At 37.0% G+C, this 17,114-nt stretch overlaps 1 protein-coding gene across 2 annotated transcripts in view; it reads left to right on the top strand.

The window, feature by feature from the left end:
- Nucleotides 1-8,600: 8,600 nt before the first annotated feature.
- The window catches only part of fbxw4 (F-box and WD repeat domain containing 4), a 34,925-nt gene continuing 26,411 nt past the window's right edge, over nucleotides 8,601-17,114 (top strand). For both annotated transcript variants that reach the window (XM_086093585.1, XM_086093584.1), the window contains exons 1-5: nucleotides 8,601-8,980; nucleotides 10,069-10,164; nucleotides 11,224-11,409; nucleotides 11,627-11,759; nucleotides 11,913-11,998. In XM_086093585.1, coding sequence (XP_085949711.1) covers nucleotides 8,796-8,980; nucleotides 10,069-10,164; nucleotides 11,224-11,409; nucleotides 11,627-11,759; nucleotides 11,913-11,998 — 686 coding nt within the window. In that variant the 5' untranslated portion in view covers nucleotides 8,601-8,795. The remainder of the gene's footprint in view (nucleotides 8,981-10,068; nucleotides 10,165-11,223; nucleotides 11,410-11,626; nucleotides 11,760-11,912; nucleotides 11,999-17,114) is intronic.

Raw genomic sequence — 17,114 nt, 5'->3', positions numbered from 1 at the left:
GATATAGATATAGATATAGATATAGATATATAAAATATAGACAGCATTGCACATTAAATATTTAAGGTAATTGTTCAACGCAGCCTGTGACCTACCCAGAATTGACCCCATTTTGGGCTCCGCCCATCTAGTTGAGAATCACTGGTCTAATTGGTTGCTTTGTGGGTTTTCCCATGGGATGTGGCTCTATGCACTACTGCACTTGCTTCTTTTCTGGTGTGGGTGTGAAAAAAAAGTTGTAAGGAAGTTCTCTATTAATAATAATGGTAATAATAATAATTATAATTATAATTATTATTAATATTACAAATAATAATGATAGTAATAATAATAATATCAATTAATAAAACAAATATTAAATATCATTAAAAAATAATACTACAAATAATAAGAATTATTATTATTATTATTTATTTATTTATATTTTTTATTTTATTCTATTTGTTATTTTTTCGTGTAATGCGGCACACACAAAAAATTGTAGTTGAATGTTTTACTTATTTTCTTACTGATTTTCTCGAACATTCGTCTTGCACCAACACCTTTTCACTGAGCAGAGAGGAAATACTCTTGTCTTTTGTATCACCCCAGATGAAACCTGACCAGGGAAAGCTAACAAGGAGGGTATTCTTAGTCTGATCTGAACAAGGATAACAAGGTCATTTGAAGTCATGAAGATCACCCCCTCCTTCCTTTTCAGTAGATAGCAGCATGTCAGTGTCAGGGCGCTTTGCTGTTGTCAGAATGATCCAGCCATGTTTGTTTATAGGCTTTAGCTTACGCCAGGTTCTGAAACATTCTGTATCGCCAGTGTTATTCTTTAATCTGTTGCCTCGAAGTTTACTTGATTGACTAATCACAGCATGTAGAGAAGAAGTATGTGTGAATGCAGGATGGGTGAAAAAGAATGCGACAGGGTTGGTATTATGTTAGAAGGTGAATCCGATACTGTATTGACATTTCGTCGGTTTCCATCAACATTAACTATGTTTTAAAATGATTGCTATACACCCAATCCACAGTAAAATAATTCATTTGTGTTGATATGACTGTATTGTTGGTCTGTGGATAGTTAATTTCTCTCTGTTGGATAGTGTGTTTGTGTTTGTTTGCCAGCAGGAGAGCAAATAGCTCCCGCAGGGTTATTTGCTTGATTGAAAGTTTGTTGCTTGCCATCCAGTCTACCTTCAGCTCAGCATTATAAGATGACTGTGCTACAGCTCCTGGTGCACAAAGATGATTTTTGATTGACTGTCTCTGTGTCAGTCATTCAACGAAGAGGTTAAAGAAAGAAACTAAGAAGAAACGAAAGAAGAAGATTAGCCAAACGCGCTCGCCACCACTCGCGTAGCGACAAACTGTCAGTCGGGCTGCCCAGCTTATATTCACTATCGAGCTACATATCTGAGCTGCGTTGACTATATGTAATTGCATTGCGAGAATACTACAGTTTGCATTCGGTCTGACGGCAGCATAAGCCCACAATTTAGAGGGGGAGGACCATTGGTCTATTTTCAATATAGACAGTAAAGGGCCTGACCGATATGGATTTTTCAAAGCCGATGCCGATATTTGGCAAAAAAAACAACAACAACAATTAATGTACTACACTCTAGTATATAATACACATAATGTTGTCCCCCCCCCCCCCCCCCCACAATGTATTTCAGTGGGTGTCAGTTACATGCAAATTTTCTCTATTCACGGACCAGCCTGGTTCCTATGACTCACAAATTGCGGGTGTCAACTGTAAATATATATATTTTTTAATTAAATAAAAAAGTCATTTTTGTTAGTATAGTTTTGGAATTTTCATTATAGTTAGTTTTTATTTCGTTATGAGTTTTTTCATTTTATTTATTTAGTTATTATTAACTAGTTTTAAGGGCGGCTCTGTTAGTTTTGATCAGTTTTAGTTATTATTTAAAAATGCTTAGTTTTAGTTTAATTTTAGTATTAGTTTTTGTTTTTGGCAGGAGGGAGCAGCTGCCGTGGCCGCTTAGAGCATCATATTGGTCATGATTGAGCTCCTTTCATGGTGAGATTGATGGAAGATCAATAAGGAGAATAAAAGACATATAGTCTCTCCAGCGTGTCCTGGGTCGTCCCCGGGGCCTCCCGTCGGTGGGACATGCCCAGAACACCAATCCAGGGAGACATCCAGGAGGCATCCGAACCAGATACCCGAGCCACCTCAGTGGGCTCCTCTCAACGTGGAGGAGCAGCGGCTCGACGCTGAGTCCCTCCCGGATGACCGAGCTTCTCACCCTATCTCGCCAACAACGGTCAGGACCCGTCCCCACCACCCGAAGGCGGAGGTAGGCTACCCTCTCGTCTACTACCACCAGAGTGTGTTTTAGTAAATGGAACAAAATAGTGTTAAACAAATTACAGTTGAGTAAATTCAACATAATGATGATTGGTAGATTAAATCTAACGTCAGGTAAATTCAACACATTTTTTAATTAGATGAATCACATCTTGGAATTTTGATGAATCACGATTAATCGCTTAAAGGTGCATTGGGTCCCGTTTAAAAAAGTAATATTAAAGCTTTTTCTACATCATGCATGCTCTACCAATGCCCAAATGAGTATGAAGAGCCCTGACTCTTTTACTCTGACTGCACCTATCAGCTTTTAACTTCCCTTTATAGTAGACGGTGCGGACCTGCACACTCCACATTTTCTTTGGGGAGGGGTGGAGTGGTGGAATGTGATGTCATGCGCGGAGTAGCGGACATGTGGCGTGCACTTAAGATCGTGCACGCACTCGCACGCGCACCATGAACGAGCCTGACACAGATGCTGCAGTTACGCTTTTGGCCAGAGGTGGCAGTTGCGAGTAAAAAAAGTGACAAACTGCACAAAGATCCTTTCATTGAAAAGGCTTTTTCTAAATCTAAATTTTTTTGCCCGGCAAAGTTAAAGAGCACCTGTTAGGCGCAAAATCTTTCGAGATTCAATGTTATAAGGACACCTTAAAAAAAAAAATCCACTGCACACGCTCATCTAATCAGTTAATTGCTTGCATAATTTAAAATGGACAAAAATAACCACAAAAGTTTGACATGAAAAAATATTCTGAATATCATACGCAAACATTTATTGAATGGTTTACTTATTTATATTTATATTTATCTTTTGTATTTGTTTTTTTAATTATATATATTTTTTAATCCGTTTTTATTTTCACTTTCATTTATTTATTAATTTTTAGTTTTGGTCCTCCATAAGGTCAAGGATACCTTGACGGTTCTTAGGAAGCGGATTAGAATCATTCCATCACCAAATCCCAATTGTCCATTTTAGTCCAGAGTCGTATTTGACGGCAGTTACAAACCAGGCCAGTCCATTGTAGTGGAAATCTCTTGAGGTCGAACACCTCAATCAATTCATTCCGAGACACTAGTTGACATACTATTTGTTTGAGTTGCGAAAATATTTCACATTTTTAACAATCACGCAAATGTATAAATGAGGTTACCACTGTTGCGGAGAGCCCAAACATTTGAATGCTTGCGTACTTCTATAATGAAATGGAGCAATGAACCAGTTCTTTGGTGATTCTTGATCTACAAAAGCCTGTCTAACACAGAGCCTTGAATAAAATGGTCTTGACAATACTTGACATTAATCTGCTTAAATCCTTCCTCATTGGATTAACACAGCATTTTCTTTTCTTTTCTGAGTTGAAGCTGCCAGACACAGGAACACTTGAAACTTGTCTCTTGGGATAACTTAGTCATGTAACCTGACAGCAATAAGCACTTTATTTGTAATGAAAGAAATATGAATGACAGTACAGCATGTTTATTGCACTGACTCTCAAATTTGCATGCACTGGAAAGCCAGCAGACTGTAAATTGATTAAATTAGGGTACTGGTCTAGCCTCTCTATAGAACCAGCTTGTGGGAAAAATCACACCTTTGTGTTGCCATGCTGCCATGCAAATGTGGAGCAATTCCGGTGCAAAAAACGGGGGTAAGATCACTTTCATCCATTTTATTGAGCACCACTACCATCCCTAAGAATAAACAAACAAAGCTAGCTTTTTCATTTGCTTAGGGAGCAATTTAACCCCTGCCACGACCCCCCTGTGGAGGCCGTAGAATAGCAGGGGTGAACAGGGAACGTGACCCTGCCTCACTAAGCAGCTTCAAATGCCACAAGCTAACACAGAGCTGCTCCAATCAAAAAGCACTTACAACCTCTAACAACTTGTTGCACGGGCTCGGAAACAGTCCGCAAGATGATGATTTTCCCAGGGTGCAAACAACTTCTGTTGACAGTCTGTGACGCAGACTGGGTGTGAGGTGGTCATTAAGGTTTTCATTGAAAAGCTCCTTAACCAATATTTTTGAGAGTAAGATTAATTGTATTCATTGAATTTTTCTATTTAGCCCGCACATTTGACGGCAGGTGGAGATATAAATAATGCACTCTTAATGTATGATGATGAACTGGGAGGGGCTGAACGGGTCAACTTTCTATTTTTCAACCTGACAACTTTATGTGAAATTGCAATGGAAAAAGATGGCCATCTGTGGCGACCCCTAACAGGACAAGCCGAAAGGAAAAGAAGAAAAAAGACGACAAGTTTATGTGGAATAGGTACTTAAGTTGATGACTACACTATTTGTTACCACTGCCCCCAAGTGGTAAAGAAAATGTTGAGCTTCAATGCAGTATGCAGACATTTTGAATTTCTCATGTGAACTGATTCAATCTAATCTTGTTGGGGTGGGGTGGTGGGGGGTTACCCACTTTTTTAAAGAAGTCATTTTGTAAAATAATAAAAATATTTTAAAATTTGGATCCTGCACAGTATACGACAATAAAATAAATTGTTAAAATCACATATTATGTTGAGAGCAAATCACAGGCATCACTATATATTTTTATGCATGAGCATTGATGTGATTATATGTTGAGTTTCTTCTAAGTCTTAAATCCAGCAACCCTCAGGGAGTGTAATTACTTATTGTAATTTTGTCGGTTAGATGAACTTTAGGCAAATTAACTCATCATTAAATAAGGAATGAGGGCATCCATAAATCATTTATCTTCCTGAGCGATGATATGATCAGGCAATAGAAGTAAAACAAAATGATAGCTAGAGATAGACTGAAGAGGCATTTTGACCTTTAACAACAATTAAAATATTTTTTATCTCGAGTCGACTTTAATTTTGTGTGTATGCGTGTGTTGGCAAATCTGTGTAAAAATGTGTGTCGTAGCCATGGAGTTCGTGATGCTGAAGAAAATATTAAAAGCAAAACGTGTCAACAAAATGTTGTGCATTGTACAGATGCACAGGATAGTTCTATATTGAAAATGACAGGCCAGCCCATTATATACGTAAGGTTAACAAAAGCCACCAGTTCGTCCAGCCTGGATAATTGAAACGCAAACAACTGATCAAAGTAGAGATCCATCTCAACAGTTTCATTGTTTATGTATGAGCCCTATGTGAGACCTGTTGACTTTTCCAATTGGAGCTGTAAACTTTTGTTTGTCCATGCATTTCTAAGACTGATTGTCAGTCTGATCTGAACAATTACTGGCTAAATGTGTTTGCCAGCTCAGAACCAACTCCCCCTCTCGTTGCCCTAAAAAGATCAAAGGAAAGACATACCCCCCACCCCCCGCGCCCCAGTCCCCAAAGGTCCCCCTTCACTCCCTATAGCCCCCTTCCCAACCCCTTCATTTCCTTTTAGCCATGACAGTTCAGCTGGAAAGCCAACCATAAATGATTTTTTCCGATGGCCCAGTGCTTGGGAAATGGGCTTTTTGAGCGCAATGCTCAATGCAACGTAACCCTTTTTTTTTTTTAAAGAAAAGAAAAGAAAAGAAAGAAAAGGGAAGGCAAGACAAACGATCTGCATATTTCAATTATGTGCAGTTGTGTTCAGATGATCAAAGACTTGCCGGGATGTCAATTGTAACAGAAGGTCTAAGGACCCTCGTGATGTGAATGAGCACAAATTGATGCTACTGATGCTAAACGGTTAGGCGCCTCACAAAATGTCAGAAGGTCAATCAACTTTTGGTAGTCATTTGACCGTGACACAACCTTTGCGGTTTTGTGGCTCACCGGCCCTGATGGCTGCACTTGGCTGGTTTCTAATTTCATTCAACTTTACAATGTCTGCAACATGTACATACTTAAACGGAATATATTTCTGCACACAGTAGCATATATGTCCCACTGGTGAACACTTAGATCATGGCAGATGTAGTGAAAATGTCATTTTAATTCGTTTTCAATAATTTACAAGCTCCCCCAACGTTTGCATTCAACTGCATTTTTGCAATATAAATATTTTAGCTTTTGAAATCAATGACGCTGCCGAGTGCAAAAAAACTATTTCAATGAGCAGTCTTCAGGATGGGTTAAACAGAAGCATCATTTTGAGTGAGCGGATTTTTCATCTAAAGTGTTATTTTAAATGCTTATTTAAACAAACACAGAAGTATAAAACAAAAAAAATTTACACTGCAAGATTAAAAATTTTCAATAGTTTTTTTTTTCAATTCAATTCAATTAGCACAGTGCAAGGTGCTAAAGGAATGAATGAAGCTGAAATGGCCGATACAAGATTTCACTCATACGCAAAAGGGTCATATTATATTTAAACTTCGGTAAGCTTCGGCTTCATCCCGTCAGCCTTTTCTTCTTTTCGAGTGTAATTAATTTCATGTTGTAAACTGTATGTTGAAAGTGTCACAATGATTCGTCCGAAAGGAAAAATGAAGAAATAAAAACAAAACAAAACAGGCAAAAAAAATAATCTAGATAGACAATAAAATCTATCAAAATAAAATAACAAAATAAAATAACAAAATAAATTAAATTAAGAAAAGAAAGAACAGAAAATAAGAGGTGCATACATTATTTCATTTTAAATAGACAAAAAGGGAAATGTAAAAAATATATAATCAGGATAAGAGTAAATGCAGCTTCAATATGTTTAAAAAAAAAAAAAACAGTATAAGAGGATACATTTTTCAACGACGTATCCAAAATTTAGGACCTCTGAATGCAATATTGTTCTGGTAGTGAGATGTTCGGCATAAAGGCAAATGAAAATTACAACCATCGCTAGTAAAAAATACTTGTAAAAATCAGATGAAAAGGCAAATAAACTGTGAAAAATAACAGGGAGATCTTGCTTTTTGTAGACATACTTGTGCATAAGTAATTTAGCTTATGAAATGGTAGTATGGAATATTTTTGAAAGAGAGGTAAAGAAGGTTCACGAGGGACTGATAGAGAAATTACTCTTGACAGTAGTTTAGTCAGATATGTGAAATAGGTTGCTGTCCAAGCAATATTACAATATTTTTCAAGTTACGAGTTTGTTGGTGAGTTTTTGAAAGCTATGAGTTGGTGGCATTTCGGTTCAATAACTCCTCCAAGCGGTGTGATGGTTGGCTGGCCTCTCTGGCACCCAACCAAGGTATACATCTGCACTAGTTTGAGTGTGGCAATTTGTCAATAATTTGTTTATTGGTGTCACGTGCAGGTGCAATGCATTCAAGTGTCAGAATGGCATCATCCAACCACATTCAAAATCAATCTATCATGTCGCAATGCATCCAGGTCGGTGTTGAGAACATTGATCAACTGGAATGAACCCAACAACAAAATAAAACTAGACAAAGTGCGATATCTGCAGAAATTGCGCGGGACTGCTGAAAAGCTGAATGTTAAGATTTGAATGCATGTGTTTATGAAGTAAATTGAAACCACAATTATTATTTTTAACAACTATTTTTGCTCGTTTTCAACCTGTATGAGCAATGTGATCCATGATTTATTTATTTTAAATATACGTAACAGACAGTGTTACAGTTTACATAAATTGTATGTCTTGATAGCCTTTTGGTTACGAGAAAACTTAATGGACTCGATGTACTGCCTGATATCACAATGGAAAGCTATGAAATTAGTTTTCCTATGTACATTTATGGATGTAAAATGTAGCCATAAGAATGATAAGATTAGTAATATAAATCTCCTTGGGCTTTAACTTATTTCTTTTAAAGTCATACGAACAGTACATCTTTCCAAAACAGTTGAAAATTTCAATCAATCTTTTCAGCAATACATTTACAAATGTCACTCCAAAAGCTTCTCCTTGCAATTGGTGTGTGGTAGCTAATTCTTTGTGTGGTGTGCAACACAAATACTTTCATTTATTTTTTTATTTTATTTCATTTTGTTCTATTTTTGTTTTTAACAATTCTTTATTCAGCCATCCTTTCTCTGAACCGCTTATTCCTTACAAGGGTCACGCTGTCAAAGCGACTTAGCAAGAACAAAGATAAATACAATAAAAATATAATAATAAAAAAAGGCAGGTTTCTTAACTAAGAAACATTGAAAACATTAAAATGATAACACAGTTTCAGCGTTTTGACAGCTTCCTTATTTTTAGCAGCAGATATAGAAAGTAAATATAACTAACTCTTATCAAAAACAAAAACGTACACCCCCCCCCCCCCCCCACACACACACACACACACACAGCTTCACAGTTCTCGCTGCACCATACGTCATCACGTACGATACGTCACGCCGTAGCTATCAAAACACCGTGGGGTATGAACTCCATGGGCTACTGCTGTTCTCTTCTGCGTTGATCAACGACTGGTCGTATAGTGTTATTTTCATCTGGCTTTTTTTTTTTTTTAAAACAACCCGTTCTGTCTCGAACGTCACACCGCACAGTTCTCTGTACTCCGTCGGTGTACGAGGAGAAAACAGCAGTGCTTTTAAAGCTTGTAGCATGTTGCTGTTTCAGCTACCAGAGGACGTTTTGTATAACATACTGTCTTATTTGGACTGTAAAACACTGAGTCGTCTCTCTCAGGTTTCTAAAGCAATTTGCCACATCGTAAGCCGCGATGTGGTGTGGAAGAAGATTGCCAAAGGGTTGTTAAACACCGGAATAACTCGATATTGGACAGACATGTAAGATAAGTCACGTGGGGCGTGCGGTGTCTATTTTAGTAAACATTAGCACAAGCTTGCAACCCGTAATTCAGTGATGGGTTGGATGAATGGGTTCGGCTACACTACCACAGGATTCGCTCGCTGTACTTAGGACGTGCAGATTCAAAATAAAGAAAAGAAAGAAGTGCAGACTCTGAATGTATGTTTTGGTAAAAAAAAAAAACATTGATTATACCGTCAATAATATACAATACCCGTTTTGATAATGGCCCAATGGGAAACAAATAATGTGCAACTACTATTGGCACGCAGGGGTTGTTACCTAAGGTGCCTAGTCTTCTCTGTTGTCACAGGACCCCCATCCATAAATTGTTAAAGAGGGGGGTGGGGTGGTCACAGCAACCCAGGTTGGGTGAGGAGGGCGGTTGATGCAGCATGGCAGTGTTCTTCCCAGCCCGGTAACTGTCGGATGCTCAGGGCATTGTGAGCAGGTGCATTGTCTTGGGAAGGCAGCAACGAGCTGTTTTGCCACAACTCGAAGAATCTTACCACTCCCTGAATGAAGTAGGATCACTTTGTAGACATGCTGGTTGATCATCCGGCCCATAGTGAAGGGGAAAAGTCTTGTATTTGGCTTTTAAATTAAATATTTTGTGACACAAGTCCTGGAACTTTTCTGAAACACTCCAAATGATATTCAAAACCACCATCAAGTCCCTAAACAAGTGTTTCTTAACATGATTGGAGCTATAAAACCCTCCAAGTTTTATGAGTATGTTTGACAAACCTTACGTGTAAGAATACAATTTAGTTTTTTTCAAAATTCCCCAAAAAATTATATCAACGTTTACTAAATTATAGCCAGATACCTGTAAAATCTGTCTTAAATATGTATTTTGGGGCATAAATTGTGTTGAGGATTCCTTAATGGAGACCGAAGAATTGTAGTGCTTTTTATTATTATTAGTATACCATTTAACTTTATGTACATACTTACCTTTGGATAGATGGGTTTTTTTTTTCAAGCAATACTACCCTAACACTCAGCAATGATGATAATATTGTGTTATGACGATAATAATCTTCCGCTGTCACTTCTACTGCAGATATCCTCACATCCTGCTTAAGGACCGAGTGAAGATTGCTCAAAACTGGTGTGATGGTGTCTGTAAAAGGACTACTCCTTTGAAATGGAAAACAAAGTAAGTATGTGGCAGTTGTTTTTTTAATTTTTTATGTGATCTAATGTACTGTAGATGTTATACATTTAAAATAAGAATATTGCGCTTATACTGTGTGTTCAATTCGCTGTCATTTTTAATAATACTGAGGACCAGGTCATAAAGATCACACGTCATTGTATAATTTTATAATCAATTATCTTCTAAAATGGTCATATCTTGCTGTGCTGTAGCTTGTACTAAGAGACAAGGGTGTAAACCAAACTTGGCCTTTTATCGCGTACGTGCTCATGAAGATAGAAGGATAGCAAGTGAAAGGGCTGGCAACAAGTATTTACATTTTAGTAGATCACTGCATATACATATTTTACTAGCAAACAAAACACTAACAAATATTGTAACAGAAGTGTTGAGTTACAACAACGTGTTTCAAATCGCATTAACGAGCCAATGCACGGGTTCACACATTACGCTATTAGTTCAGAGCTGACAAATGTTACAGATCATTCATATTTTGTTAAGGAGATCACCAAACAGTCCCTCGTTTGCCCATAACACTGATTCTTTTGGATATTAAAACAGGAAGCGGGGGGGGGGGGGGGTCATGGGTCAAATAGTCCAAAAAGGTTACAAACAGTTCTTAGTCAAATATTTTGCAAATATCATATCTTTAGTCACTGTCAATCTCATGTGAAACTACAGTATGCAAATCGAGACAACTAACTGCACCAACCCCCCCCCCCCCCCCCCCCCAACAAAAAAAAGGATGCGACCAAATCCTGTGTGGTGTGACAAACTGAAAAAGTTGGTAGCACCAGTGATACCAGTGCAATGTTATTGTGGAGCCCTGATCCGTCAGCATCCCCCTCCCCTTCCTCCAGGACCCCCCCAACGACGAATTAGTTTCAATTAATGCCTTCCTGGCAGTGTCCATTAAAACCTGACACCCAGTGGGATATCATGCACCATACACCCCCCCCCCCCCCCATTGTTGATCATCATCACCAGTTAATGCCTACAATTTCTCAAATACGACACAATGTTATCTTACTAATTTTTTCCATTTAAATATGCCTGTAGATTGTTGCCATGGTTACAGCTGGATGGGAACGCACTATTTTTGTCTCAAGCTGCAGAAATTAAAGTCTACCCTCTGCGCCAGGACTGCAAGAAGATACAGCATAAGCCTGTAAAAATCTACTCTGGCCACAAGGCAGACGTCTGCAGATTTGTTCTTACTGACTCTCACCTGATCAGTGGTGGAAGGTAGCGTTGACTTTTTTTTGAGTCTTTATCTCTCTGTTACCTCTGCAAACAAGGTGTCAATTAATAAATAATTAAGTTCAGCCAAGACTGTCTTCGTTGACTAAACAGTTTAGCTGTATTGTAATTGAAATTCTATCTGTTCCATTTTTCATCTGCCCTCCATCATCCCAGACTAACAATTTGCCCTCGTAATAACTCCTTTTGATCTGTTTTTTAGCGATGGCAAGATTCTGGTGCACGGTAGAAGAAGTAACAGCCCAGTGATGTTATTAGGTCATAATCAGGAAGTCAACTGCATTGACTCCAAAAATGAACTGATCGTCAGTGGATCGAGAGACCAAACAACCAAGGTCACAATTCATTTTCCATTTTTATTGCACATTATAAGTGAGATAGCAGCAATTATAATGACTGTTTTACTAGTTCATGCTGTAAAAAAAATATTTCTGGTTATGGACCATACATTATTTTTAATGAGGATGTGACTTGAATTCCTTCTTTAGATCTGGACATTGGACTCCAGTTTCCCCAGAGACGTAATTCCCCTGTATGACAGAGTCTGGTCTGTTGCAATTAGTCCTGCACTAAGGTAAGAATTTGCCGAACATTCACAATTAAAGTTTGAGTGAAGTGACGGGTATAATTTGCCACGTTTGCCATACTATTGTTCCAATGAGGTAAACACATCAGATCAGGCAGGGCAAGTTTATTTGTAGAGCACAATTGCTACATAATGTCCAATTCCCAAAGTTACAAGAAGGCAAATAAAATCATTCCATAAAACATGAAAATAATCATTCATTTATTAATATAAAAGTCAGCAGGTAAAATACTTTTAATTGTCATGCACAGCTGAGTAGAACTGTTTCCGGCCTATTTTTAAACATTGTCAGGACTGAGGTCTCACATCTTTTGGAAGACGGTCCCAATTTGTAGCACCATAAAACTGAGGAGACCACTCCCTTGGACTCTCAGAGCCCAAGAAAGCTCATGTCAGAGATGGACTTATACTCAAGCATAGCGGTTTTGAAGTTTATCGAAGTTTATTCTATGGGGGGACGCCAAGCCAGTGGCAAGACCTGAGCAATGGGTTCAAGGATTTACACACACCTGCTTGGCTCCTGTATTGTGAACGACTTTTTAACTTGTAAAATCCTGTGTATAACACCCGAGCCCCCAATCCCCCTTAAAAAAGTTATAATACTGTTTTTTTATATTACGGTCCCTTGATTTGCTGGCATCGTTACATGCCAAGGACATTTTAAATAATTTGAGTAATTCTGTGCTGCTGAGTCGTATCGAGTAATATTTTTTTATATTTTAAATTCATGGATAATTCATTTGGGGATATCAAAAAGGCTTGTCGTTTATTCTCTGATAAAAGTGAAACAAACTTGTTTACTGCTAATATTGTCTCAAAAAAAATCTGACATATTAGATACATATTTCTCATTTAGATTATCTATCCACTTGTGTTTTTAAGAAATTTATTAAAGCACAATTATTAAATATATGTGACCCGCTCCGGCAAAAGATTTATTTTAGATAAGTGACAAAAATAGATCGTTTGGACAAAAATGTTGATTTTGAGATTTCTCCATAAATGGCCTCCTTGAGGTCTCTAGTTTCATTTTTTCAGTAATACAAAAATTAATTAATTAAAGTGTATGAAAATAAGCAATTTTACTACAAGTGCATTTAGCCAACGTGTTGTTTTAAGCCAATTTTAGTCGTCTCGGAAACCTGCTTCGAATAACTCCGAGTTCTTCGCCACTAACGTCACTTAACAAATGATTGATATAAATGGACACAGCATCAACAAAAAAGTCAAAATATACCAATGTGACCATTCAGCACAAAAGTGAACAGAATGACGCACGTCATAACATGTCGTCATCGTTCCGGATACCGTGGATTGTAAATCCAAACAGTTCATCTTGATCAATTCCGCGATCTCATTCATTAATGAGTCTATTTGTACTTTTAGTTTTAATTTATCGTATTTTCAGGACCATAAGGTGCACCTAAAAGTCTTAATATTCTCAAAAACCGACGGACGCCATGCTATGACACGTTGCCGGGAACAACTTCAAAATCAAAGCGACCAAGGCACAAATGTCAGTGTATTACTGCATTTAGATTAAAAAAATAAAAATAAAAGTTGCTGCTTTACTAGTTTTGCTGACTGTCTCTACGCACAAACAATTTCTGGATGGAATTTAAAAAAAAAAAAGAAGAAGAAATTTGAAGGAGTGGCGGCCACCGCTCTTAAATAAATGTAGAGGAAACACTGACACCAATGAGAGTGCATAATCACCAATTGATTAAACAAAGAAAATAAACGGGACCTGGTTCGGTTTACATGCACAATCAAATTACTGACACAGGATCTTTTTTTACACCCTCCTCAATGACATCCAAAGCCAGCTTTTTCCAGTGTTGCCTTCCTCTTTGAAAAGGACTGATCAAGGAACGTGGGGGTTGAGTTTGACCTACACATTTTCTGCTTTCCGAGGTAGGAAAGTTGAGGCTGTAAAGTGGCTCTGTGGAAAAACAATAGCGGAAAGCCGGGGCCTCGGGTGTGGCGTTTGCTCACATCTTTGTGGTGAATCGAAAGTGTGGTATCAATCACACTCGACGTTAGCAATTTCTGTCCAATTTCTGGAACTTGCCGTTCAATTTATTCAAGTTGTTCCAAGTGTATAATACATTAGCCGTAATCTTTGGGAGGCACTTCCTGGACATAGAAGGAGAGATGAGTAGCGTCATTATTTCTGCAATTGTATTGTCACAATGTGGACAGAGGCGGGACTCAATCTGTATTGTTACACTCACATTCTGCCAGTTCATTGGTAACACTTGTTTTTTTTTATACTGATGCATTTTAAGGGTATAACGGGCCCTCAATTACATACTGTAGGTATATTGGCATGTCACGAAGAGAAATTTTCACAAATTCACGCACAACGACAGCACATTTTAGTAAGATTGTTCATTTGATCTCTGCAGGGTTTTTACAATATTGTAAGCAGTGAAATCTGGTGATTGATTGTATTGGGGGGGAAAAGGACTGACTCTTGAAGTGGGTCAGCGTTTGAGCATCTGGCTGGACCATACTTATTATTATTATTAATGTTATTGTTGTCGTTGTTTAGTGTTAGTAATGTCAATTTAAGGCATCTAACGGCATTTAAGGTTGCATCTAATTGGTCGCTCAGATAAAAGCATACAATTCCATATTAATTTATTACATGTCTTTGCAATACGCATATTTCATGCGCCATTATCGTGAAGATATTTTTGTGATGCGCAACCCTAATACGTGCTAACCTTGACTGTCTGGTTAAGACCTTGGACTAGTTCTCAGAGATCTGAGGGGAACAGGCCAATTGGATTAACCACATCATTAATCCTCCAATTTGATGGTTGAAATAGCAGACCAGGCCCAAGGTTACCCTCAACCTGCCCCAGCCTCCCACAAACCCCTCATAATACCCTCACCCCATACCGATTCCTCTCACTGACTAACCTGGGTAACTTTAACTTCTTACATGTTGGCACAGAGAAAGTTGAGGATACTTGATCCCACATTGCTGTACATCATGAAAAAAAAAGTATTTTTCGGTAAGGTTGGGCGATTATGGAAAACATAGTTATCTTATTTATGTTGCTATTAAAATCATGATTAATAAACACAAGTATTCATTGATTCATTACAAACTTCGTATTTATTAAACTGTGGATTATTAACCTTTACAGATTGTAGCAAACAAAGCAAGTATATGAACTCAGATTAACAGATCTCAAAAATCGAAATTAAAACTCAGCACTCCATTTTGCAAACAAACAAATAACATAACTGATAGATAGGATTAGACATTTTCTGCATTAGTTTAGGGCTGGGTCATATATTTAATTAATTTGATTAATTCGTCAAAATTGTGAAATTTAGGTGCATTTAAATAATACACTCTTGTCTTCTTCTGGATTATTAAAATCTGTTGTTCTTAAAGTGAAAAGGACATGAGACAATATCACCTTAAATGCATTTTTAAGAAAGAGTACCTCAAGTACAAATAATATGATTGCTTTGGTAAAAACGCAATGAAACAGCCTTGTAAAAATGAGATCGTTTTGGTCCAAAACGGCCAAAATTAAAAAATAAATAAATGTATAAATAAATAAATAAATGACTTTAAGTGAAAATAAAAACAAATATAATAAATATAATAAAAAAAAGAAGAAGATATAAATGGAAATATAAACAGTCTATAAAAGTAAAAATAAATACAAAAGATAAAAAACAAGATTCTAAAAATAAATATAAAAATAAATGTTGAAATAAATACAAAAATAAATATATAAATAAGATTAAATATCAATCAATCAATAAAAACGCTCTGCTCTCACATTTAATTATTTCATGTTGCACACACTCTGTTAAGACGAAATGTTATTCAAATGAGGGTGTCTTGGGTTTGTTTTATTTTTTGAATCTCGTTTTTCACTTTTGTATTTAATTTACTTTTATTTCTTTATTTATGGATATATATTTTGTTGTTTTTATTTACATCTATATTTATTTATTTTGTTTTAAATTTTGAATTATATTTTTTAATATCCGTTTTTATTTTCACTTTTAGTCATTTATTTATTTGTTTATTCACTTATTTATTTTTAAATGTTGGCAGTTTTGGTCCTCCATAGTTACCGGCTATAAGTAGTCTACATGTCTGTGTGTTAACGTATTTTAATTGTTACCTTACCTCTTTTCTGAATGGCTTTCGATGGTAGAATGTAAAAACACATGTCTGGGGAACCAAAACAGGTTCACGCCATCCTCCCGTCGGTTTGAACAAAATCCGGCAACGCAATGAGACGGCATAATGCAAATAAATTTTAAAATGAGACGAATCAGGAGGAGAAAAAACACATGCACGCGTATAGCCAGCAGGTAACAACATGGCTGTACTACGCCATATCCAGTTTGGCCACTGGGACGATTTTCAGATTTTCAGTGCGTAGTTAAATATGAAATACTCTATTAATATGTATTGATTCGAGGAAACATTCATTTTAGCGTGTGTATTATAATGTTTAATAACATATTATACTTTTAAGTTCTGTTACAGTATATCCAAACGTTTTTGTGAGTTGTAAATTTGCACAAGTGGCAGAATGATGTATGGGTGGTTTACAATGTGCATTTCTAACTACCGGTACTTATTTGTGGCATTTAAGCAAGTTATGCACAAGCTATGAATAGCTATTTTTTGCACAAGATATGAATGTTGTTTATGTTCAAATTGATTTAAAATCAGTTTACATTATTGTTGTCTGAACATTTTGCACAGCACAAAATAAATGAAACCTTTCAATACATGTTTGTTGGGTTTATTACTTCGTTTAATATCTATTAAAATCGTAATCATCCAGAATGACTGGGGGAAAAAAATCCATTTTATTTATGAGGCATAGCGCCCAAGGGTGTGTGTGCTAATCTGCAGACGACATTTAACCACTCAAACTTGCATGCATGCACAAGATTCCTCCCACCTCCTTAATTCTCACGTTTCTTGTTTTCCGATGTATATATGTATACAGGCTTTGTCAGTGAGGCTTTATTGTAGCCAAGTTGAATTGCAAAGGCAGGTGCATGATTGTCGCCCCCATCTTTTCCTTGATGCATGTGGAAAGAGAGTGAA

The sequence above is a fragment of the Leptonotus elevatus genome, chromosome 13 (assembly GCF_054856555.1).
Source record: "Leptonotus elevatus isolate MCC_2025b chromosome 13, RoL_Lele_1.0, whole genome shotgun sequence".
NCBI lineage: Eukaryota > Metazoa > Chordata > Actinopteri > Syngnathiformes > Syngnathidae > Leptonotus > Leptonotus elevatus.
This window is presented reverse-complemented; position numbering and strand designations above follow the sequence as displayed.